The sequence below is a fragment of the Ovis aries genome, chromosome 13 (genome assembly GCF_016772045.2).
Source record: "Ovis aries strain OAR_USU_Benz2616 breed Rambouillet chromosome 13, ARS-UI_Ramb_v3.0, whole genome shotgun sequence".
Lineage (NCBI taxonomy): Eukaryota > Metazoa > Chordata > Mammalia > Artiodactyla > Bovidae > Ovis > Ovis aries.
Genome location: NC_056066.1, coordinates 53,794,860 through 53,819,953, shown reverse-complemented (window position 1 = coordinate 53,819,953; position 25,094 = coordinate 53,794,860). Strand labels below are relative to the sequence as shown.

General features: G+C 53.7%; 2 protein-coding genes across 5 annotated transcripts; one reads left to right on the top strand and one right to left on the bottom strand.

Annotated features, from left to right (window-relative positions):
* Positions 1-569: 569 nt before the first annotated feature.
* Positions 570-1,687, top strand: FNDC11 (fibronectin type III domain containing 11). Its single transcript, XM_027976430.3, has one exon. It carries the CDS (start codon positions 570-572, stop codon positions 1,569-1,571), a length of 1,002 nt encoding a protein of 333 aa, XP_027832231.1. The 3' UTR covers positions 1,572-1,687.
* A 2,871-nt stretch (positions 1,688-4,558) lies between these two features.
* On the bottom strand, positions 4,559-23,783 carry GMEB2 (glucocorticoid modulatory element binding protein 2). 4 transcript variants are annotated; one of them, XM_060396925.1, is made up of 10 exons: positions 23,624-23,783; positions 17,056-17,220; positions 16,664-16,761; positions 15,985-16,112; positions 10,677-10,780; positions 10,216-10,373; positions 8,404-8,475; positions 7,999-8,136; positions 7,572-7,694; positions 4,559-7,151 (listed from the first exon to the last, which is right to left on the bottom strand). In XM_060396925.1, exons 2-10 carry the CDS (start codon positions 17,184-17,186, stop codon positions 6,493-6,495), a joined length of 1,611 nt encoding a protein of 536 aa, XP_060252908.1. In that variant the 5' UTR covers positions 17,187-17,220; positions 23,624-23,783; the 3' UTR covers positions 4,559-6,492. The 4 variants fall into 4 exon arrangements, with proteins under 4 accessions (XP_060252908.1, XP_060252909.1, XP_060252910.1 ...); XM_060396926.1 differs by lacking the exon at positions 23,624-23,783 and adding an exon at positions 17,766-23,452; XM_060396927.1 differs by lacking the exon at positions 23,624-23,783 and having other exon boundaries at positions 17,097-23,452.
* Between the last annotated feature and the right edge of the window lie 1,311 nt (positions 23,784-25,094).

The following is a 25,094-nucleotide window of genomic DNA, read 5'->3' as shown; positions in this document are numbered from 1 at the left end:
AATGAGGAACAGGCATGATTACTCCTCAGAGCTGAGGCCACCTTGCCTTCTGGGCTGGCCCTGGGCCTCTGCCCTGCACCTGCAGTGGGGTGTGGACAGTCTGCAGGACAGTGGGGTCCCCAGCTGGGGTCTGGTGATGCTCAGACAGGATCACTCTGAATCCTGTCGACAGCTCCAGAGGAGCAGTGTAAACCCCATTCCAGATGGGGCTACACAGCTAGGCAGTGGCTGGATTTTCCAAAGCACAGGCCCAGTGCCCCTGTCTCAGCCCTTCCCTGTGTCATCACAAAAGACCATCAGTAGAGTGTCGGCCCTACAATGTCCACTTTTATCCAGATCTGCAGCCTGCCCACCTGGCCCTCCAAGCAGCCTCTGTCCAGAGAGATGAGCCCTCCTCACAAGCCTCTTCCCGCTCCCACCCCCACCCCCAGAGGCCAGAGAGCCCAGCATGGGGGCCAGTGGGACTGAAGTCACACACAAACACTGCCCTGAGTGGGCCCCGGGTGGGCGGCAGAGGCCAGTCTGAGCATTCCGTTCACGTCCTGCCCTCCGCCCCCTGCTCCTAGACCATGAACTTCCAGGTGACAGGCCTGGGCCTGGACAAAATGAAGCTGGACAGTCCCCAGTCCTTCCTGGAACAGGAGGAGGTAGAGGAGGCCGAGGATGGGCAGCTGCTGGAGCCCGAGGCTTGGCGAACCTATGTGGAGCGCCGCAACACTCTGCAAGAGTTCCTGACCTCAGACCTGAGCCCCCACTTGCTCAAGCGCCACCATGCCCGCATGGAGCTCCTGAAGAAGTGCTCCTACTACATTGAGATCCTCCCCAAGCACCTGGCTCTGGGCGACCAGAACCCACTGGTGCTGCCCACCACCATGTTCCAGCTCATTGACCCATGGAAGTTCCAGCGCATGAAGAAGGTGGGCGCTGCCCAGACCAAGATCCAGCTCCTGCTGCTTGGGGACCTGCTGGAGCAGCTGGACCATGGCCGCTCCGAGCTGGATGCCCTGCTCGAGTCGCCAGACCCTCGGCCCTTCCTGGCAGGCTGGGGGCTCGTGGAGCAGCGCCTGGCGGACCTGTCGGCTGTCATGGACAGCTTCCTGGCCATGATGGTGCCAGGGCGCCTACACGTCAAGCACCGCCTAGTGTCTGACATTGGCGCCACCAAGATTCCCCACATCCGGCTCATGCTGAGCACCAAGATGCCCGTCATGTTTGACCGCAAGGAGTCGGTGGCCCACCAGGACTGGGTCAGCCTGCGCTGGTTTGTCACCATCCAGCAGGCTGTGCCAGAGCAGTTTGAGCTGCGCTACAAGCTGCTGGACCCACGGACACAGCAGGAGTGCATGCAGTGTGGCATTATCCCCGTGGCCGCCTGCGCCTTTGACATCCGAAACCTGTTGCCCAACCGTGCCTACAAGTTCACTGTCAAGAGGGCGGAGAGCTACACGCTGGTGTATGAGCCCTGGAGGGACAGCCTCACCCTGCACACCCGACCAGGGACCCCTGAAGGGCCCGCCCCCAGTAGGCTGGGCAAGCTGGGCCCGTCCCTGATCGCACCTTCCGAGAGATGATTTTCTAGTATTTATCCACTAATAAAGAGGAGTATAAACACACATACACAATTAAAGAAACAGACTTACTTACGTTTTAGAGGTGGTGGCAGCCACATGAGTGTTTTTTCCTGACTCAGCACAGCCCACCCATGAGTCCCGCCCCCTCCAGCTCCTGCTCTCTTTTCCGGCGGGGAGCCCCAGGCTGGCCTTTGCAGGACACTGACCCCTGTAACAAGAAGCCTCAGCTTGCCTGGCACATGGCTGCCACCATCAGCGGTGAGAACGGCTCCAAGGCTCTGGCACCTCCGCCCCAGCCCCTCCCATGTGCCCCCAGCTCCTTCCTATCACAGTGAGCAGCCATGTGACCTGGGAACAGGCTCTGGCCACCTTTCTTGCCTCCTAGGCTGGGGTTTCCCAAGGCAGGTGGATACCCCCAAGTCCTGCCCAAACCTCATTGGAGGCAGTCATGGCCCCATTACTATCTCACCTGTCAAGGCCAGGGGGCCCAACAAGAGCACATTTTATTTTATTTTTAATGAAAAGTATTGTATTCTCCCCAAAAGAAGCTTAAGTTCATCTGCAGCCCCATCCTTAGGTGGATGAGGATCCTAACAAGGGAGACTGGCAGGGTACCCTGCCCAGATCCAGGCCAGTGGGCAACTGAGAGAGTCTGCCCTTGCCTGCCAGTGGTCAGCTCGGCCAGTAGCTTGCTTGCTGCCTGTGCACATACCCACTTCGGGAAGGTGAGGAGGATGCCGGCGGCTACCTGCTCTGGCAACTTGGCCCTGCTCAGGTCCAGGAGGGACGGCATAGTGTACCCTGGCTATGGCTGAAGAAGACTGTTCACAGCAAAAGGCCCAGAGCCGTCCCCAGTACATGGCCAACCAGCCTTCTGTCGCCCACCGTTCACACCAGAGCAGCCACTAGGACTTCAGGCCTCTGGAAGGATATGGTGTAGCCAGGGCAAGGGGGTCAGAAACAGAGCCCCTGCCCCACTGAAAAGCAGTTTGGTGAGAGAGGGGACCTCAGCTGGGTAAGAGAGCCCAGCACCACCCTCCCTTCCCAGGTATGGACAGTGTCTTCTGCAGGGTTGGGGTGTCTTCACCTAGGGCTCCCCTCCCAGATCTCTCCAGGCACCTGCTTGCTGCCACGTGCCAGCCAAGGGTTCAGCTAGATTGTCACGTGGTCTGTGGCATCATGCGGCTATGTCAGGGGGAGGGGAACTCCCTCCTGGGTGTCCTGCAGATGGAGTCACCCCAAGGCTTCCAGGGATCCAGAGCAGTGGAGGGTGGGGCATGGGGACGAGAAGCCTAGAGGGGAGAGGAGCAGGGGCCAGCCAGGGGACCAGAGATGGGGGTTTACGCTGGTCATACTGATCCAGAGCCCAGCACACTGGGGTGAGAGCTCGCCAAGGGAGGAATGCATGGGTTCTGAGTCCTGGCACATCTAGGGGCCTTCCAGGGTCCATGCCTCCTTCCCATGGCCCCTCCTAGCACCTTCCTCATGGTGCCAGTGCAGGTGCCAGGTTGTAAGTGATCCACAGCACCCTCCCACTGCAACCCTGGAGGTCAGGGCACAGGTCTGTGCCTGCCCCGCCCCTCGTGCCTGTGACTTTCTGCCTCACCAGCTTCTCTCTCCTCTAGATCCATTCGCTGCCCTGCACTCACAACCCCAGGCTTCAAACTGAGCCTGGGTGAAAGCACAGCCCTCACCATGGTGAGGCCTACTGTCCACCCTCTGCCCATGACCCTGTCTGATACCACCTCTGCAAGCAGTTGCCTGACTACGGAACTGCGGTCCTCGGGGATGCAATGCCTCTTCCTACTGGAAGCCCTCCCTGATTCCAGGCTGAGGAGGGCTTGGCTCCATGCCTCAGTGATCCGGAGGGGCTGCAGCCCCAATTGACTGAGCCCTACCACGCCAGGCTTGATGCCCGTGGACCCTGTCAGATGGGCTGTGCCTCAATCCAGCTGCACATCCCTCCTGACCATGCAGACTGGAGACCAAAGCCCCTGCACACCGTCTGCCGAGACTGGGGTTCCAGTTGGGGCCTCATGGCCAGAGCTCATGTCCTTCCTGGACACACAGGGAGGCTCACTCCTGAGACCAGAGGTTCATGTCCACCACACTCCTGGCCTCTGGGCCTCGAATCTCTGCCTGCAACTTGCCTGCCACATACCAGGGGAGGTCCACTCCGGGCCACGTGGCTCAATAGGTGTCCGCAGGACCTGCAGCGTTAGGAGGGGATTGGTCTCTGACAGAACGTTTCCCGCATGGTGGATGCTGGGCTGCTGGGGAGATGTTCCTGTCTAAAGAACATGTAGAGCACTGGACACAGCCACTGCCAGCATCAGGAGTGGCGCTGGGTGGATGACAGGGGTCCCAGGATGACCACCCCTGCACCTGCAGTCAACTCGTCTTAAAAGGGCACCAAGACACAGAAAGGGCAACCTTCCCAACTGAGGGTCCTCGGACAGATAAACAAAGTCCCTGACTCACCCTCTCAAAAATTAACTCAAGAGGATCATCTCAATGTCAAAGCTAAACTATATTTTCTACAAAACACATGAAATCTTCACAGCCTTGGGGTAGGCAAATGTTTCTTTAAGAACATGAAAAGCCCTAAAAAAGTCAATAAACTGGATTTCATAAATATCCAAAATGCCTGCTCTTCAACAGATGTCAGTGAAAATAAAACGCAAGGTGTTGACTGAAAGAAAATATTCGAAGTACACAAATCTGAGGAACTGCAGTTTCTTAATCTTAAAATTCAGTAACTTGAGACCTCTCTGGCAGCCCAGTGGTTGACTCCGTGCTTCCCCTGAAGTGGGCACTGACTTCGCCCCTGGTTGGGGAATTGAGATCCACTATCAGTTTGGAACTGTAAAGAAAGAAGCCGTAGGCGCCCTGAGTCAGTGTCCTCACCTGGTCCCAGTGCTGGGTGCAGGAGTCCCTGGTGGAAATCCATCCACTCACAGCCCTTCATCAGAAGACACAGACACAGGTTACGAAAAATGTTTTTATTTGAAATCAAAGTACCAAGCAGATACTTGCAAAACACCGTACAAAGTAGAACTCAGAGGTGTCCCTTGCCCAGGCTGCCTCCGAGCCCCCCAGATCCAATTCTGCCTCCTGGAGCCCGAGCCTGGGACAGGCCCCGCATGCCTGGTGGGGGGAAGGGTGGGGCGCTGACAGCGAGATGGCCCGATCCCCACACCGGGCTGAGGGTTCCTGGAAGACAGTGGGCCCCTTCCCCCACCTGGAGCTAGGCCCCCAGGCACCGTGTCTGGAAGCAGCCGTCACGGTTCTGTCTATATGGCTCTGAAACGAACTTTCCACCCAGTGCTCCGTGGCCGGCAGGCAGAGGCAGCTTTAAGGGCGTAGCAGGTCTGAATGGTCAAGGTTCCAAGCACAAGATGCCCAGTTTCACTAGCAACATGTTCTGATATGATCTGAGCTGGACGCAGGACTGGCTGGGGTGTCCCGTCCACAGGCTCAACTGTGTGTATCAGAGATGCGCCTGGAAGAGGAGCGTCTAACAAGGAAGTGACACTGTGCTGAAACCAGCACGCCCGAAACAGCAGCCGACCAGACATGACAGAAACAAAACAGCCTCAGTGAGGGCGCTGAGGTGGGTCCAGGGGACCTGACGGACGGAAGGACGGATGGACGGAGCCCAGTTCCCTTCAAAGTGCGAGGCAGGCAGAGGCTTCTCTCTGGGTCTCCGCAGGTGTCAGACGGACAGGAGGCCCAGGGTGGCCGTGGTATCCCCCACTGCAGTGGCTCAAGGCCTGCAGAGCAGCCCTTCCCTGGTCTTTCCAAGTCCAAGACCAGAAAAGCAGAGGGCCAGCCAGCCCACAGGCACCCTCCCCACGAGCACCTGGGTGCCACCTCACCCATGCTGGTCCCAGACGCCTTGCGGCACCAGTGTCAGCCAGTGGAGCACAGCCCACCTCTAGGGGGGCCCCACTAGCATGGAGCTGAGCCCGGAGTTGAACACCAGACCACGAGCCCCAACCCGAGGCGTGTCCCCACTGAACATGGAGTGACCCCTCTACAGGCCCTGGTCGTTCTCTCTCTGTGTCCTCCCCAGGAAAAGCCACAGGGCACACCCACCTCTTGCCCCCGGGGCTGTCCCAACTGTCCCTGTGTACAAGACACTCTTGAACCCAGAGCAGATCAGGGACCCCAGGCACTCTGCCTCGTTTAGGTTGAAAACACGATAAACCTGACTCTTTGTTGGAGCCTACTAAGGGGTTCACTTAGGAACACCCACAGAGCATGTGCAACGGCCCCTGAGCATCTGCGGGCAGGGGTGGGAGGCCTTCTGGCCTGTGCTGCTTGGACCCCTGGGTCCCTCTGGCCAGGCAGGTGTCCCAGGGCCTGAACCCTGACCCCCGGGTGCCCTGGAGGCCCCTGAGCCACGTGCAGGCCTGAAGCACCACTGATGCTTATGCCAGAGATGGGAAAGCAGAGTGCTAGCCACACTAAACCTACAGAAAACTGTGGGAAGAAACCAAATCCATAGGATCCACGGGTTTCCACACTTGGGGACAGTTCCCAAGACACGTGTTAGTAAAGGGCTCCCCAGCTACGGGCCGAGGCCCTGCCCCTGCCCTGCCTCTGCCGCCAGCTGCACTGGGCCCCTGGCCCCCAACCTGGCTCCTCACCAAGGCCCCACGTGTAAACAGTATTAATAAGCAACAGATGGAAAAATATATTTCCCAAGAAAACAGGGGAGGAGGCTCAGAGCTCAGAGCCCCACATCCCAGGCTGCTGCCACGTCCCTCGCCTCTCCTCTCTTCTCCGTCTGTTTTGGCGTTTCCTCTCTTTGGTTCAGCAGCCCCACGTGGCCCACGGGCACCGGCGCTGTGCCCCCACAGCCTGAGGAGAGGTGGCCAGCCCAGCGCCCACGTGGGGCCTCACCTTCCATTGGCTGCTACTTGTGCTCATGGCCTTCCGCCATGGCGGCCACCTCAATGGTGGCCGTGTGCTCCTCAGGTCCTGGGGCAGCCACGGCACTCTCGACAGTCCCCGTGGGCACCGTCACGATGGTGCTGCCCCCGGGCGATACCTGGGCCACGTTCTGCAGGGTGGGGCCCAGGCCAGGTAGGGTGAGCAGCTGCAGTGGGCTCACCACCTTGACCACAGTGCTGCCGTCCTGCATGGCGGCTGTACTCAGGACAGTGAGGCTGGACGCGTCCGGGTGGATTTCCACCGTGTTGGGGAAGGTGGTGCCAGAGGAAGCCAGCACCGTGTAGCCGCCAAGCAGTGGCGAGGCGGGGGAGCTGGCCGGAGCGACCTGGGGCGCAGCCTTGCCCAGCATGGGGGAGGGCAGGGTGGACACCACTTTGCCCAGCGGCACACTGGTAAGCTGGGAGACGGGCACGCCGGGGGTCAGGGCAATCTGGGCAGATTGGGCGAGCACCTGTGAGGCGATGGCGGCTGGCCCAGATGTGGCCCTTGCGAGCCGCGGTCTCTTCACAGGGGGTGGCAGGGAGACCGGAGTGAGAGTCATGAGCACGTTGCTGAGGTGCTGTGACTTGTGCTTGAGCTCCTTGGCCCGCCGGCGGTGCTCGTCACACTGCTGCTCCAGGGCTGCGGGGCAGGCACAGGGCATCAGACCACCCACCACCAGACAAGGACCTGCACTGGCCTGGGGCCTGACCTTGCATGCGCGTGGGGACGCTGTCTGCAGGCCCTTCTCTGCAGGGGACTCGCTGCTCTGAAGAAGCAGCAGAGAACAGCTGGCTTGAGCTGCCTGACTGGGTCAGCCTTCCCTGTTCTGTCACATGCTCTGCTCACGCTAACGTTTGCAGGCAAACTGCCTGGTTACAGAACCAGCCTGCCTCACATACACCCACAGGCACCTCCCAGGAAGGTGCCACCTCACAGGTGGGTGGGGAGGGTGAATTGGTGAATTGCGGGGAGGTCTAGCTGGGGCTGTCCCAGTGTCACCCACTCCATGCCTGCCTCCGCACACCCAAGCACCTGTGGGCACAGCTGAGGCCAGTGTACCTGCCAGGTCGCGGGCATACTGCTCCCGAGAACGGTCCATCTGACACTTGTGGCTGGCCAGCACCTTCTTCACCAGGTCCAGCATGCCGAAGTTTTGGACGATGTTATTGAGGAGGACGGCATCTACACGGGCAGGGCAGGCAAACAATGAGAATGGGCCGGCCCATAGCAGGTCTGGGGCACTCCATGCCACCTGCTGAGGTGTGGGACCAGGCGCAGCAGGTCCTGATCCTAGGGCTTGGCTTCCTCCCAGCACCAAGGAGGGATCCAGAGGGAGCAAGCTAACTGCCCACCCCTGCCGATGCTGCTGGGCCAGCTCGGAGCTGGAAGAAGCAGGCTACACTCACTGGCATCCTGAGGCCACCCCCACCACGCCGAACCAGAAGAGGCCTTGGGGCCCATGGACCAGGGCAAACGGACAGCTCACCTCGGAGCTGCAGGGGTGGGTCCTGCACCCGCTGCTGTAGGCCCTTCATGGTCTCCACCAGCTCCTGGTGGAACTCCTGTATGACCTCGTCCAGCAGGCCTGCATCCTTCAGCCCCCGCCAGAAGGCGAACGTATCATCTGAGATGGAAGGAGGGGCTCAGAGATGGGGAGTCCTGCACAGACAGCCCCTCTGGTTCTATCACAGGGAGGAGTAAAGAACTGCCAGGAGGACACAGCTCTGAGGGAGCCGTCTGAGTGTCCCCCGGCCCAACCACAAGTGGGAGTCCAGTGGGTCAGCCCCGTGCATCCACCAAGACAATGCCCGGCAGCCCACAAGTCCCCCGGGCAAAGCCAGCAGCAGGTGGGAGCCCCACCCCCCAGCAAGAAGCCCAGGGAGGCCCGCACCTCCAACGGCTGTGGTCCAGTCCCCCGGGTCCTCACAGGTCTCGATGGTGATGGTCGCAGGAGCCCCATTCACTGCAACCAAGATGAGCCTGGTGAGCCTTGCTGGCAATAGGCCAGCACTCCACCCACCACAGTACCCGCCCTCATACCCCCCGTTTTCAAAAAATTAATTAACGTGTATATGCACAACAGAGGATCCACACATTACACATCCACTGCTAAATATGGACAAAGGAGGAGCTAGAAAACGTCTCCTCAGAGCTGTCCCCAAGTCCTCAATACTCTGCTGTCTCTGTCAGTTATGATGAGCCTTCATGCCTGCCAGCCAGGGGCCACAGGCCAGCCTTCCCGCCTGGCCTGTTCTCAGCAGCACCTCAAGTCTCTGTCTCATTGACACTATCGTCTGTCTCAACAGCTACCACGTTTCCTTCTTGTAAACCAGAAGAGGTGGAACTCTGAGAGGTGTAAGCCACCCAGGCTGGTTCACCTCTGTCTCCAGTATCTTCAGGGTCCTGGACACGGTATGGATCAGGCCCTTTGGGGCTTAGGAACAAGACCAGCATCCTAACTTCTGGGTGAGTTTTCTGACCTCATGCCGGCCTTTTCCACATCCAACAAAGACATCGGCTGGGGAACGTCAGATGTTTGAAATAGCTTTTTCATAGTCTGGACTGACACAGAACCTTTAACTACATAATAGGTGACTCTGGTGGTCTGAGGACTCTGACTGAAGAAACCACCACGGAGGTAAGTTTAAGTAAAGCGACAGACTGTCCAAACCATCTAGAGACAACAGAATTCTCAGAGCTGAACCCCAAACCCCACGTGGCCTTTACCGGGCATGGCACTGACTGGAGACTCAGTGTTCAGAGGCTTCTTGGAGACCAGCCACTGCGGCCACCTTTTACAAGGCAGAGAAGTGCTGTCCCAGGGCCAGGCCACCACCCAATAACTGCAAACAGTGACCACTGGATGAGGAAAGAGTCGACAAGGGCCAGCCCCAACTGCTGGCAGCCTGCACGTTCCTGGATCTCCCAGAGGACTCCCCAACGGAGCCGGCTGCCAGTCTGGGCAGGTAGGGTGCAGCGACTTATTCAGGGTGAACTCCAGGAGCTCTCTTTGCCCCCGAGCCTCCCCTCCAGCTTCCCAAGTACAGGACAAGGCCCCTCGACCAACCACTGTCTGGTCAGCCGTGAGGACAGTCCCTGGCCACATGGCAGCAGGCCCAGAGTGACCAGTGGAGGAACAGCTGAGGGGCAATCCAATTCCCATCTTGGGAAAGGTGGCACCACCAAGTCATCAGTGGGCAACATGAACAGGGAAACTGGGACCTGATTTCATTCCAACTTGTTTTAAAAAGAATCTCTGTGCTCAAACATCTGGAAATAATCCCAGGGAACACGAAGGCCTTCTACCAGTTAAACACATCAGCTTATCTACTATAAACACATCAGCAACTCAAGTGGCAGGGAGCACACACAAGCCCAGACCAGTGCTGAGGGGAGAGGCTCCAGGGCAAGGGCAGAGGATGCTCCCCAAACGGGCAAAGCTGGAGGTGGGCACTGGACACTGGCCCTGTTAATCTTCATGCTCTTCTCCACCTATGAATCATTGTATTTTATAATAAGAATGGCTTAAGAAAATAAAGTCCTTCAGTCTTCCCTGTGGGTAGAACAGCAATGCAGCTAGATTTCCTCGGTGAGGAAGGAGGAGGTGGGCGCAAACCACTGAGGCCCAGAAGGGACAGCCAAGTTGACTGGAGGCCCCATGCAAGCAGCCAGCAGCGGAGGGAGCCCAACACATGGTACCTACCATCAGCGGTGGCTGGCGTGAGTGGGATGTACTCAGTGGGCGTGGGGCTGCCCAGGGATGCGCGTGCCCCAGAGAGGTCAATCTTGGTGCTGCGGCAAGTGTTGGAGCAGACCCTGTCATGCTGGTAGAAGTCCAGCTCCCCGGAGTCCATGATCTTCCTGCACGGAGGAGGACGGGCATCACACAGGGTGACAAGGCTGCGGAGGCTCAGGGCTTGCCTGTGCTCCACCCCAGCACCATTCTCTCAGCAGCGTGGGGATGCCTGTGTGTGGCTCTGTCCATGAGGAGTGCGACCACAGCGGCTGGTACCCAGAGGGAGGCAGCTATCCCAGAGACTTCAGTCAGCACTGAGGGCTGGCCCTCTTTGAGAGAGTGGCCACAGTACTCCCTGATGGAGGGTCCCTGGCCAGTCCTGTGTAGGCCCCACTCCCTCCGCCCCACCCTACCCCTGCCCCGTCCACCTAAGCATGATGCCGTTCATTCGGATGGCTCGCTTCCAGTCCTTCAGGGTGGACTTGCCGGCCAGGTGCACAAACTCCTTGGGGCTGATGACATGTTCATCGTACTGTGGACAGAAGAGCAGAGCAGGGTCAAGATGGAGCCTCCCCGATGCCCTCTCTCTTGCCTGACCCTCTGTCCAGGGCCAGCCTGGGAAAGAGGGTGGATGGCAGGGCAGCCACTGTGGAGGCACATTCAGGATTTAGCCACTGGCAATCTTGACTGAGGTGGGAGGAAGAACCACCCAGGTGAGCCACGCCTGATCCTTGAGCTGCAAGGCCTGAGTGAGGTGCTGGCCCTATCCTGCTCCAGTGGATGGTCAGGTGCTGCCCCTAGCAGGGAAGGAGCTGGGTGCTTGGTGATCTCCTCAACCACATACCCAGTGCCTGGGACCCAGGGAGTCCACCCCACTCTGAAACACAGGGCGCTCTCTCCCTCCGGACAGCAAGCAGCGAACTTTCTTGTACGTAACTTATTCCACAAATAACATTCACATACAGCCCATCAAGTAACAAGAGACACAGTCACAGGGTCAGCTGTGAATACCCCTTCAGCCCACCTGGCCCAGCCCTAACAGCACCCTTCATGGCACAAAAGCACATGCCCGATTCAAGTCAGGGAACTGCCCTCCCTCCTTGCGCGTCTGCTAGTTTCACCCAAATGTGGCCTGAGAAGGTGAAGTATCCGACTCAGTCTTGTAGAACAAGTGTGCACTGAAACCAAAGAACCAACACACAACTGCATTTACTTAGCACACAGGGGGGATGGACATGTCACAGCAGCAGCAGAGGCAGAAACAAAAGCTCCAACGTGGCCTGAACACATGGCTGGACCTGACCAGGGTGCTGGATGCCCCGGGGCCTCCCCTCCCCAGGGCCTCCCCTCCCAGGGCAGCTGCCCTGAGGGGCCCTGCAGTCTGTGTCGGGTCGGGCCCAGGTTACCCTGCCACTGGAGCAAAACTGCCTCAGCTCACGTACAAGCCACACCTGCTCTGTCACGCTCCACAAAGTGTACATACTCTACAAATTGAAGGCTCGCAAACACCCTGTTTCAAGCAAGGCTATTGGTGCTGTTTTTCAATAGCAGTTGCTCAATTCAGGTCTCTGTGTCACATTCTGGTAATTCTCCTAATATTCCAAACTTTTTCATTAGTTACGGTGATCTGTGATCAGTGATCTTCAGTGCTACTACCACGACTCTGAGAGCTCAGATGATGGTTACCATTTTTAGCAATAAAGCTAAAGGCATGTACATTGGTTTTAGATATAATGTTATGACACCACTAACAGAGCATGATTCAGTGTAAATATACTTTTTATATGTGCAGGGAAAACAAAAAATGTGTGTGACTCTCTATTGCAAGGTGGCCTTCTCCAAGGCTGCCTGCGACCAGCCTGGGAAGCCCTCTTCATGGAAGCAACTGTCCTGATTTCCTGAGCCTAAACACTGTCCCTCCAAGCCAGGAAGCCATTCTATCCCTTGCCTTGGTTGGTTGGGAGCTGCCTCTGAGCCCAGGAAGGCAGGGATAGTCAGCACTCTCTCTGGCCAGTCCCCAGGCACAGGAAGTCCATGGTGGACCCAAAGAGCCCCTCAACTATGTGATGCCTTCTCTGACCCTGCCCCCACCTGACATTGTAGCACCACCTCATGGCCTGCCTCTCCCTTACATCCTGCCACCCCTTTCTGTCCCGCCTCCCTCTGAGGAACCAGGTTCTCCTCTACTGGTGGGGCAGGTGTGCTCCACACTCAGGGTGGGCTAACTGGTCCCACTCCCACCCGTCTGACTGTACTGACTGTCCTGTCTCTCCTCTCCCTAACCTAGAGGAGCATCTCAAATTGACCATGCCTTCCTGACCTCAACATTTGTGAAGCATGCAGGTCTGTGTTTCTGCAGACAAAGAAAGCATCCCTCAGTTTGTGTCTGTCTGATATCTTCCTGAGCGGAACCAGGTTGTGCATTTGTGTCAGGAAATGCCACAGAACCCCTGCCCATTCCATCAGGAGGCTGTGGCAGAGACTGGCCCAACACTGACACCCAAACATCACCACTCATTTAGCAGGTGATCTGCAGGCTTCACCCTCTGTAAGCAGCACTTTAGTGATGGGGGTACTTGGAGACCAGCTTCCCCTGACTAGATGCAACACCTCCTCATGGCGCTCTGGCTCCGGCACCCCATCTATGTTTGCTAGTTGGCCTAAGAGTTTTAGCTCTTTCTTGTTTGATGTAAATAAATGACATGAAATATACTGCAATAAATATGGGCAGATAGATTCTTATTTTTACTTGAATTATAATCCATGACCATCATTCATTATTTTGATGCTAAAATGTCCCAGAGCCAGTGGAAGGTCCTTTGCCCTGGCACCTAGTATAGATTTTAAAATGTGAAATTTTGAATGTATTTGTTCAGTTTGGGATGTATTAAGTTTCTTAAACTGCGGGTGGCTTTCTTTCCTGGGTTATGAAAGTTCTCAGACCCTCTCTCCTCTCAGAAGTCACATAGATAGGTTAGGCTTTCCTGTGCCTCCATTTTCCCTTGAGACATTTCGCTAGGTAGTTGTCTCAATAACTTCTTCTGTCTTCTAGTTCACTAATTATCTCTTCAACTGTGTCTTAGTTCAGTTCAGTTCAGTTGCTCAGCCGTGTCCGACTCTTTGCGACCCCATGAATTGCAGCAAGCCAGGCCTCCCTGTCCATCACCAGCTCCCGGAGTTCACTCAAGACTCACGTCCATCGAGTCAGTGATGCCATCCAGCCATCTCATCCTCTGTCGTCCCCTTCTCCTCCTGCCCCCAATCCCTCCCAACATCAGAGTCTTTTCCAATGAGTCAACTCTTCGCATGAGGTGGCCAAAGTACTGGAGTTTCAGCTTTAGCATCATTCCTTCCAAAGAAATCCCAGGGCTGATCTCCTTGCAGTCCAAGGGACTCTCAAGAGTCTTCTCCAACACCACAATTCAAAAAGCATCAATTCTTTGGCGCTCAGCCTTCTTCACAGTCCAACTCTCACATCCATACATGACCACAGGAAAAATCATAGCCTTGACTAGACAGACCTTAATCGGCAAAGTAATGTCTCTGCTTTTGAATATACTATCTAGGTTGGTCATAACTTTTCTTAGAAGGAGAAAGCGTCTTTTAATTTCATGGCTGCAGTCACCATCCGCAGTGATTTTGGAGCCCAAAAAAATAAAGTCCGACATTGTTTCCACTGTTTCCGCATCTATTTCCCATGAAGTGATGGGATCGGATGCCATGATCTTCATTTTCTGAATGTTGAGCTTTAAGCCAACTTTTTCACTCTCCACTTTCACTTTCATCAAGAGGCTTTTTAGTTCCTCTTCACTTTCTGCCATAAGGGTGGTGTTATCTGCATATCTGAGGTTATTGATATTTCTCCCAGCAATCTTGATTTCAGCTTGTGTTTCTTCCAGCCCAGCATTTCTCATGATGTACTCTGCATATAAGTTAAATAAGCAGGGTGACAATATACAGCCTTGACGTAGTCCTTTTCCTATCTGAAACTAGTCTGTTGTTCCATGTCCAGTTCTAACTGTTGCTTCCTGACCTGCATACATGCTACTGGAGATCAGTGGAGAAATAACTCCAGAAAGAATGAAGGGATGGAGCCAAAGCAAAAATAATACCCACCTGTGGATGTGACTGGTGATAGAAGCAAGGTCCGATGCTATAAAGAGCAATATTGCATAGGAACCTGGAATGTCAGGTCCATGAATCAAGACAAATTGGAAGTGGTCAAACAAGAGATGGCAAGAGTGAATGTCAACATTCTAGGAATCAGCGAACTAAAATGGACTTGAACGGGTGAATTTAACTCAGATGACCATTATATTTACTACTGCGGGCAGGAATCCCTCAGAAGAAATAGAGTAGCCATCATGGTCAACAAAAGAGTCCGAAATGCAGTACTTGGATGCAATCTCAAAAACAACAGAATGATCTCTGTTTGTTTCCAAGGCAAACCATTTAATATCACAGTAATCCAAGTTTATGCCCCAACGAGTAATGCTGAAGAAGCTGAACGGTTCTATGAAGACCTACAAGACCTTTTAGAACTAACACCCAAAAAAGATGTCCTTTTCAATTGTGTCTAATCAGCTGTAAATCCACCCACTTAGTGTTCGATTTTAATTGTTTTTCATGTCTAGTTTTTTTCATATCTGCTTATGCTTTATTCACGTTTGAGTCTCTTTTTTATTTCTTGAAGTAACTAAACATACTTATTTTCTATTTTGTGTCTCAGAATTCCAACCTGTAGCGTTTGTGGGCCTTACTTTGCTGTCTGTGATTTCTGTGTGCACTCACTCAGGCGCTTCGTTTCCTTGTGTGCTCAGGGTTATGTTCTGCATTACTGTGAGCTGCTCCTTTTTTTGGAACTTTGTCTACCAAAGTTACTTGAAACCTGAGATAAAGGTGAGTTCTCTGAAAAAGGATTTCTCATTTGTTTTTGTCAGATTCCTGGGGGAGCTCTGAGCCAGGAACCATTCGACAACTAAACTCTTAGCTAAAGGTATTCACACTGTACAGGCCACATGTGACTCCTCAGGAGGGTCCCTATTCCACCTAGTGTTGATGTGGGAGGGGCGTTTTCCTTGTCCTAGAGGTAGGGGGGCTGGGAGGATGTGATCAGCATGTTTTCTAGCCCCCAAAATTGAAGGTGGAGACCTCTGGAAGTAGCAGCATCACAGGGACAATCCCTACCCCAACAACACACCCCAACTGGGAGTCCTGAGCTTTGGCTCCTCATCTCCTGACCACAAGGCTGAGAAACCAGTGTCAGGCAAAAGTTGGCTGCCCTCTACAATCCACCTTTACTCAGGCCCCGGGCCTACTTCCTCCTCTTTTGCCAGCTTAAGGAGGCATCTTCTAGATGCCTTAAGTGGCATTTTTAGCTCTTTTCAGCACAAGGTGAGTGGGTACCTAAGCTACCATGCTGCAGGAAAAGCAGACCTCTCTCCTGTCCACCTTACCCACGAGTGCTAATGAGTCTCTGCAAAGCAGCTCCCTTGTTTAACTGCCCAACAGAGTCACTCCAGGAACGAACTCACTACCCTGAGGCTTTCTCATGCCCTGGTGATAGCCTGTTTGTCCCTGAAGCCTCCTTGTCCTCTGTTCTCCCAAACATGGGATTTCTGCCTCCTGAACTCCCCACCAAGGTCACACACCTGCCATTGGGGTCTCCTTTTGTCTGCTTTGTAGCTGCGGCCCTGGGAGCCCCTCCCTGACACCTGGCTGCATGGGAACTCTCACCTGCACACACTTCACATTGATGCCGGGGCACACAAACTTCCTCCAGATCAGGTTGGCCCTGCTGTCCCCGCAGGTGATGGGGTAAACGATCTCTGCCTCCAGGCTCTCCTCCTCTTCAGCCATCTTCACTTCTCACCAGGTGTGTTGACAGGGAAAGGGGCAACACAGAAAATCAGTTACAACTTCTCCAAAGCATTTCCTGCAAAAGTACAAGGTTAACTACCTTGAAAGAGAAATCAGAATCCAGGAGAGACTGAGACAAGACAAAGGTGGGCAGAGGGCATTTCTCCTCAGCCCAAAGTAAAGACCAACTGATGGAAATAAAACTTCACCCAAACACTTACAGAGAAACCTATTTGTAATATTTGGAAGGGCTCTGAGGCCTTTAATGTTAGGCTACAGAAAAAGGCCAAAGGCGGTAAGAGTCTGCATTGCTGATCACAGACAGCTACACTAACCAGGACTGCAAACCGAGCTCTCCCTGCTAGCCACAGTCCAGTGCCACACCTGGGGATCCTGGAGCCAGGGCCTCCGTGACACCTCAGGCCCACCTCTGGAGAGGAGCCCCAGGAGGGCCTCGGGAACCTTTGCTCCCTTACTCAAGGGAGGACAGTCCCCTCAGGCAAAACCACTTCTGGAGCGGCCTGCGGGCGCCACTGCCAGAAGGCAGGCTCCCTACCTAACACGGCCTCCTTGAGTTGCGAGGATGCCGTGAATGCGGCCGCAGCAGCCGCCGCGGCATTTTCCGTCTCCATGTTGTCCTCCGTCAGGTCACCGCTGGGGACAAAAGGGAAGGAGATAGAGGGGACATCAGCACCTCTGCAACAGCCAGCCCCTTGCTCCACTACCATTTCTGCCTTGCTTTCCAGTCTAGCCAGAGGTCATGGCACCACTGACCCCACACATGTCTCTCCTCACTTCACCTAGGAAACCTGGTTCCCAACTGGCCTGACCCTTAAGAGGAGAAGCTACCGTGCATTTGGGGACATGAAGCTTCGGCAGCGGGAGAAGAGACACAGCCCTCAGCTCACCTGAGCCCCTCCGCCACTGCCCCCCCAAGCCTATCCTCACCCGTGCGGGGCAAGGTTGGTGGTGACCAGCACAGTCTTCACCTCTTCCACACCACTGCCATCCGCCGCCGTGTCAGGCGTCGTCACTACCACCACCTCCTCCATGTGGACACTCACATCGGGGGTGGCCATGGCTCAGCGGACAGGAGACGCCAGGGCCCCGGGCCTGCAGGGCAACAGAGCAGGCACAGGGTCTGCATGGGGACCTTGCTACCTTCTGATGGTGGAGTGAGCACAGGGCGGAAGCCCCAGCAGAACTGTGGAGCTGCACCAGGCCCAAAAGCCCCACGGTTACACTTGGGCGCTGGGGAGGAGCCAGGATGCAGGTGGATGCCTCTGGAGGAGGGTCCTGTAGGAATCCAGGGCTTCGCACAGAAGGCCCTTGGGAACCCCCTGTCTCTGGTCTGGGAGACCCTCCCTGGTGTTACTTTGTCTTTGCCTCTTGGCCCTCCAGTGAGCCTCAGCCCTCTAATCTCTGTGATGGTTGTGGTCAGGCAGGCACTGAAAACTCTGGGGGCCTGGAGGCAACTCACTGCTCCACTGCTCTCTACCCTCTGATGCTTGGCTCAGGGCAGGCCAGGTACTGAGGTGTCACAGAACAGGGGAAGAAAGGCAGCTCTGGGGGTTGGAGTGTGCAAGAGACTTGCGGAGAGTGGAGAGGTGGAGAGGGCCTGACCCCAGCTGTGTGTGAAGGCTCCAGTCACTCCTCACCTGTCTGTGTGCAGACCTGGCCCGAAACGGTCAGCCAAAGCTTTCGAGGACTGACCTCCAGGGTCACCCACTGCCCAGGTCTCAGACCAGCCTCGGATGGCACCTGAGGGACAGAGGCCCCGGCACAGGCTGAAGGCTTAGCTGACCCAAGACAGCGTCTGCCCACAGGAGGGGCTCAGACCTGCAGCGCAGGTCTGCTTCTTGCTAGAACAAAATGCTCCATTCTCCACAGGATCTCACAATACTCAAAGGATCCAGACGACGATCCAGAATTATCTACCACACAAAGAAGCAGGAAAGTCTGACCAAAATTAGGGCAAAAATAATACAAAGACGCCCAGTCCGAGGTGACCACTGGAACCCCCAGTGGCCTGAGCTGCGAGCACTCCTACTCCATGAGTGGAGCCTGCTGTCCTGACCGGGTCAGCACAGGAACCAAGGTCACAGCCATGTGGAAATTTGAAAATAAAAAATATAATAACAAATAGAAACCCACCTTGTGGGCTCAATATCAGAATGGAAGTGAGAGAGGAAAGAGATACAACAATGAAAATATAGAGCAGTACAAAAGATCTAATGTGAACAACAGAAAGAAGATGGAAAACAAAATGAACGGAGCTTCTGGGAATGCAGAACAAAAGAAGGTGGCCATCTGTATCACCAGAGTCCCAGAGGAAAGAAGACCGTGCCGAGCTGAAAAACAACTCGGAAGAAATAACAGCTGAACACTTCCCAAGGGTAGTGAAAAATATAAACTTACACACTCAAGAAGTCCAACAAACTTCAAGCAGAATAAACTCAAAGAAATCTATGCCGAGAGCATAATCAAATTGCTGAAAACGGATGACAAAGTAAGAATGTTACAAAAACAGCAGATAAAAAGGTACGTATTTCCCACATGAGAACAGCAACCTGAAGGCCTTCGGGACTCTCCCCAGAACCACAGAACCAGAGGCAGGGACTTCCTTAACATGCTGAAAGGAAAGAGCCTCAGGCCCGCATTCTGTGGCAGGGAGACGATCCTTCAGAAATGAAGGCACAATAGAGACACTTTCAGATTAAGGAAACTTAAGACAACTGGCCACAAGCAGATCTGCTCTAAAAGCAGTGTTAACAGGGTCCTTCAGACAGACGGAGATTACAGCAGAGGGAGGCCTGAAGCTTCAGGAATGGAGGAAGGCAACCCGTGTGGTAAATATCTGGTAAAACTCAATAAACAGTTTTCCCCTTCAGTTCTTTTTACTTATGTATTTAGCTGTGTCAGGTCTCAGCTGTGGCATGCACGATCTTTCATTGCCACGCACAGACTCTCTAGTCGCAGCATGCAGGTTTAGTTGCCCGGAGGCAGGTGGGATCTTAGTTCCCCAACCAGGGACTGAATCTGTTGCTTGCATTGCAAGATGGATTCTTAACTACTGGACCACCAGGGGAGTCCCCAAAATTAAGTCTTAGTTTAAAAATATAAAACACAACACCAAAAGTGACCCCAATGTAAACTACGGACTCTGCTTGATGATGAGTCACCTGGGCTTTGTGGACTGCAACAAACGTACCGCTCTGGTGAGGATGCTGGCAAGGACGGAGCCTGGGGAGTGGGTATATGGGAACTCCGGAGGTTCCTGTTCAATTGTGCTGTGAACATAAACCTGCCCCAAAATGAGGTATGTACATTACAACAGAATGAATAGAGAGGACAGTAGAAAATGAAAATAACAAGCTATAGGTGGAAGAAAATACTTGCAAATCACATCCGACAAAGAACGTGCCTGCAGAATACTGAAAGAACTCAACAACATTCCAATTTAAAAGTAGGCAGACTATGTGAACAGACACTTCAGCAAAAGAGAAGTCCAAATAAGCACACAGAAAGCTGCTCGACATCATTAACCCATAGGAAAATGCAAACTAAAACCACAAGAATACTATTGCACACCTATTAGAACAGCTTAAAAAGCACCAACAAAAAGCTGATGATACAAAGACTGGGAGAATGTGAAGCAACCGGAATTCTCACACATAGCTGTGTGGTGCAGCCACACTAAGAAGGGTCTGGATATTTCCATAAAGTTAAATACATTCCTCCTACATGACCCAGCAAACCCACTCCTAAGTATCTGCTCCAGAGAAACGAAAACTTGTACACACAATGTTATGACAGCTTTATTCATGACTGTCAGAAACTGGAAAGAACTCAAATGACCTTCAATAGATGGACATAGGAAGACGTTCCATGGGGAACAGGGACAGTCTCTTTGAAGCACGGAGCTGGGAAAACCAGACCTCTGCAGGCAACAAAATGAGGCTGGACCTTCACTTACACCACAGACAAAAATTAACACAAGACGGATCAAAGATCCAAACATAAGAGCTTATACTGTAAAACCCTCAGAAGAAAGCAGAGGAGAAAGTCCTCCTGACAAAATTTTGTAATGACATCTTTCTTTCTTTGTTTTTACTTTCTGGATACAGTGGTACAGTTTGTGGGATTTTACTTCCCAGAGACTGAACCCAGGCACTCGGCAGTGACAGCAGAGTCCTGCCCACTGGACTGCCAGGGGATTCCCTAGCAATATGACACCAAAAGCACAAGGAACAAAAAACAGGTTAATTAGCCTCCACTGAAATTAAAAACTATTGTGCACCAAAGGATACTCCTGGGAGACTGAAAAGGCGACCCACACACTGGAAGGCAGTGTCTGCGCAGCACATGTCCACCAAGGGATTAACGCCCAGGATACAACTCAACGACAACAAAACGACCAGAACCATGGGCCAAGTATCATTTGAAGGAGACATTTCTCTAAAGGAAATCTGCAAACAGCCTGTCAGCCATGGAACAGATGCTCAACACCCTTAATCATTGGGGAAATGCACACGAAAACCACAAGGAGATACCACTTCATACCCATCAGGATGGTTATTAAAACAAACGGAAAGTAAGTGTGGTCAGGATATGGAGAGACTGGCACCATCCTGCACTGGTGGCAGACCAACAAAATGGTGACGCCCTTGTGGAAAGCAGCCTGGTAGTTCCTCAGGAAGTCACACGTACAGGGACTTCCTTGGCGGTCCACTGGTTAGGACTCTACACTTCCACTGCAGGCAGCACGAGTTTGATCCCTGGTCTTAATTCCTGGTCAGGGAATTAAGATCCTCATGTCATGAGGTTTAAAAGGAAAAAAAAATCACTTTAAAATCGCCCTTATCACCTGAAACTAACACAACCTTGTTTGTTAATCGGCTATAGCCCAATAAAGTTTTTTAAAAAATTGCCCTGAAAGTAATGTTGTTCTGTGGTACTTGGCTTTCATGGAGGCACCTCTGCTTTCACCAGGTAGGCTCTGAGAAGCCCAAAAAGCCACATTTGACCCCAAAGCTGCAGAAAGGCAAGGGCCCACCTTCAGCGAGCAGCTGTCCACACCCACACGTCAAAACTGTATGGAGCACTAAACAGTGAAAACCCACAAAGTGGAATTTCTGCCTCTCCAATGGCAACTATATTAAGTTCTCAAAATTCCTCTTTCCCAATTAATTTTGAAGTAAAGAAAACATGACAAAATATTTCTAAAACAGCATTTTGGGGCATAAATATATAAAAACAGATTAAAAATGTGTGAGTGCACAGTTAGTACATCAGATTCAGATCTAGCTTTCCATGTCTTCAAAAAAATCAAATATTTTCCTTTGATAAAAATATGACCAGAAACAGCAGAGGGCCTAGGTCACACAGCAATGGCCCACAGACACAGTTTCTTTGATCCTCACCTTGTTTCAAAACATTTAATTAGCTGCAACTTTTTCAAAGTTTACAGGCTTCACATTTTAGAAATCCAGATTTCCAGTGTCTCTTGAAGAATGTCAGAAGTAGCCATTCCTGGAGGTGGCCCTCTAGCCCTGCTTTTCCTTGAGAATCTGGGCTTCCTCGCCCTGCCTTCCTAGGGGGTGAGGGGGGCACAAGCACTAGCTGTCCAGTCTTGACCACACCCTTCAGTTACCCTGGCCAGGCCGCATCAGGCTCTTAAGTGAGCCACCTGTATGTGTAAGTTTCTCCCCTGTCCAGTATGTCTTCCCAAAGTCTTAAGATACTTCCTACAAAGAAGTAACTTCTGACCAGTCTGCTTAATGTTTGTTACACTGGGGATTTATTTAATCCACTTGGTTTTATCCTAAACAGACTGGTGCACACTGTTGTACTCGGTTGTGCATGGTTGGTGGGAATGTAAATTGTGCAGCCATTATGAAAACAGTACCAGGTTCCTCAAAAGACTAAAAATAGAACTGTCATATGATCAGCAAGCCCACTTCTGGGTGTATATATGAAAGAACACAAATCAGGATCTCCAAGAGGCACCTGCACCCCTTGTTCACTAAAGCATTATTTACAGCAGTCAAGATACAGGAGTAACTTCAATGTCCATTGACAGATGAATGGATAAAAGTTTGATATACACACACAATGGAATATAACTTAGCCTTTAAAAAAAAAATTCTGCCATTTGTGACATGGATGAATGTGGAGGACATTATTCTATGTGAAATAAGCCAGACACAGGACAAAATACTGCATCATACCACTTCCTGGAAAATCCCATAGACAGAGGAGCCTGGAGTGCTACAGTCCATGGGGTCACAAAAGAATCCAACCCAACTTAGTAACTAAACAATCACCACTTACATGAGGAGTCTAAACAGTCAAACTTAGAGAAGCAGAGTGTGGAATGATGGTTGCAAGCATTTGGCGAAGAGGGACCAGGACAGAGTACAAAGCTTCAGATATGCAGAATGAGTAAATCCTGGAGGTCTGAGATACTGCATGAAGTGAAGTTGCTCAGTCGTGTCCAACTCTTTGCGACCCAATGGACTGTAACCTACCAGACTCCTCAGTCCATGGGATTTTCCAGGCAAGAATGCTGGAGTGGGTTGCCGTTTCCTTCTCCAGGAGATCTTCCCCACCCAGGGATTGAACCCGGGTCTCCCACATTGTAGGCAGACGCTTTATCGTCTGACCGGTGAGGGAAGTCCTGAGATACTGCATAGTGCCTAGTTAACAACACTATATACTTAAATTTTTGCTAGGTAAGCATTCCTACCACAAAGTAATAATGAAAGCAGGAAATTTTTGCTGATTGACAATTTAACGGCACAGATCGTAGTTTCACAGGCGTACATGAAACTCATAAAGTTGTATAGTTGTTATGCAGTTGTTTTTTTTTTTTTTAATGAAAAAAAGACTGATGTAACTGAAATTTGTATTTGAAGTGTTAGCAAAGAAAGATAACCTTGGCTGTCTGGAAGAACACTAAGTAAGTCACAAAGTTAGGCAAGTATGTAACAGGTCATTACTGGCAATGGACCCCTACGAAGAGGTTCACGTGGCTCTGGTTCTCACCAAGGATTCTGCAGGCATAAGGCCCCCACAGAAAGGGACGTATCAACGTGGCCCTAAGGGTAGAGGGTTACCATGAGGCCCTCATGGGAAGCGGGGATTATCCCTGCGGCCCCCAGGAGAGAGAGGGATATCCCCGCGGCCCCCACGGGATGAGGGGGCATCCCCGCGAGCCCCACAGCAAGGGGAGTATCCACGAGGCTCTCACGGAAACGGGGCGATCCACACGGCCCCCACCCAAAGCCCTCCCCAGCGCCCGCCGCCCGCCGCCTTCCGGCAAGATGGAGGCCGCGCCGCCGCCGACGCGCCTGACGCGGACCCGTGACGCCCGTGACGCCCGCCGCGCGCCGCCGCCCCTCCCCCGCTCCCCTCCCCCCGCCGTAACGTCCTGACGCTCCGCAGGGACCCCTGACTGGACGGCGGCGCGCGGCGGAGCGAGAGGCCTCGCCGCGGGGGGGCGGCGGGCGCTTACCTGAGCCGCGGCCGGGCCTGCGCGGGCGCCGATGGGCGGGCGGGGGTAGCGGGCGGCGGCGGCAGGCGGGCGGCGGCGGCGGCCTCGGGCTCCGCTCCTTGTTGGGGATTCGGCGGCGGCGGCGGCGGCGGCGGCCCGGGCGCGCGCTTCCTAGTGACGCAGACGGCGGGGCCGCGCACGCACGGGCAAGGGCGAGCCCGGGGATTTATTTGGCGCTCGGCGTGGAAGCGGGCGGTGCAGAGAAATAAGGCCCGGCGAGGCCGGGCGCGCGTGCGCGTGGGTGTGGGTTGGGCCGGACGTGGATGTCCTGCCCTTTCCCAGGGCTGCGGGTCACGCTGCCCCCCCGCCCCCCTCCGCCGGCTGGCTCACCTGCCTGGCACGGAGGAAACAAGACCCGGGAAAGGATGCGTAGGAAGACTCGTTTAGGGTTGGCGAGAAATGTGAGTGACCTGCCCGTGTGTGAAAGGGTCTCCCCAGAGGCAGGCAGGTGAGAGGGCTGCCGTGGCGGTCGTGCAGTCCGAATCCTGCGATTATCATGTTTTATTTTTGTATTATAGTAAGCCATAAAGACAGCCCCCAGTGTTCCTGTGTAGACCCCCAACCGCGCTGTCTGTCCTATGCTGTAATCACTGACCGTGTTTGCTCATCTTAATTTGCGTTAACTGAAGTTAAAATCCAGTTCCTCCGCTATCACAGAGCCACGAAGGACACCCTGAAGTAGGGTTAGGATCGCTGTGAAAACTCTTAAAATTACAGTAAATGGCTGGAGTATAAAGACCCTAGATTTTCCAGAACATGAGACGTTTAGCAGCACTCAACACTCAGCTTTCATGGGTTCCTTTGACTTGGGAGCCAGCACAACCAGGCCTTAATGTTTGCTTGAAAGGTGCAGTGGGGGCCCAGGGGATGGCAAGTGGGGTTCACCTGCCCTGCCCAGGGCCGAGGCACGTGTGAGGCATCCCGGTCAGCTCCTGCCACAGGACTCCTGGAGGAAGCAGGGCAGCGGTGGGATTGGCTGTTCCCTCACCTGCCTGTGTGCCCGGCAGTTGTGGGACCCAGAGGGTGGCCGAGGCTGGCTGTTCTCAGACAAGTGCAGGCAGGTCCCAACTCTCCTCTCGTGTTGTGTCCCTGCTCTGCTCGCTGACAGCTGCCCGTGACTCAAACCCTAGATGGAAGCCTGCTGGGTCCCTGGGTGCTCCCTCTCAGAAGGCCTAGAAGTCTGAAAACAAACGCCTTCTTTAGGACTGAGCTCTGAACCTGTGTTCATAATTTGAGTTTCCCTGTCCTCACATTTCTGAAGTGGCTGCTAATTAAATCAGAGGGAGGGGTTCAGAAGATGCAGAGGGCAGGGACCAGGCCAGGTCCTGCTGCTGCATGGCCAGGTGAGCCCTGGAGTCTGTGGGCACCCTAAACTCTCCAGTCTGAGTTTGCAGAGCCTTGGTGTATGTCTGCTACCGAACCTGACATCTGA

Coding starts and splice junctions, on each gene's coding strand:
- FNDC11 (XM_027976430.3), top strand. CDS start 570: ATGAACTTCCAGGTGACAGGCCTGGGCCTGGACAAAATGAAGCTGGAC.
- GMEB2 (XM_060396925.1), bottom strand. CDS start 17,186: ATGGCCACCCCCGATGTGAGTGTCCACATGGAGGAGGTGGTGGTAGTG. Junction 16,113..16,663: donor ACTCAAGGAGGCCGTGTTAG/GTAGGGAGCCTG, acceptor CCTGGTGAGAAG/TGAAGATGGCTGAAGAGGAG. Junction 8,476..10,215: donor CACGCCAGCCACCGCTGATG/GTAGGTACCATG, acceptor TCTTGGTTGCAG/TGAATGGGGCTCCTGCGACC.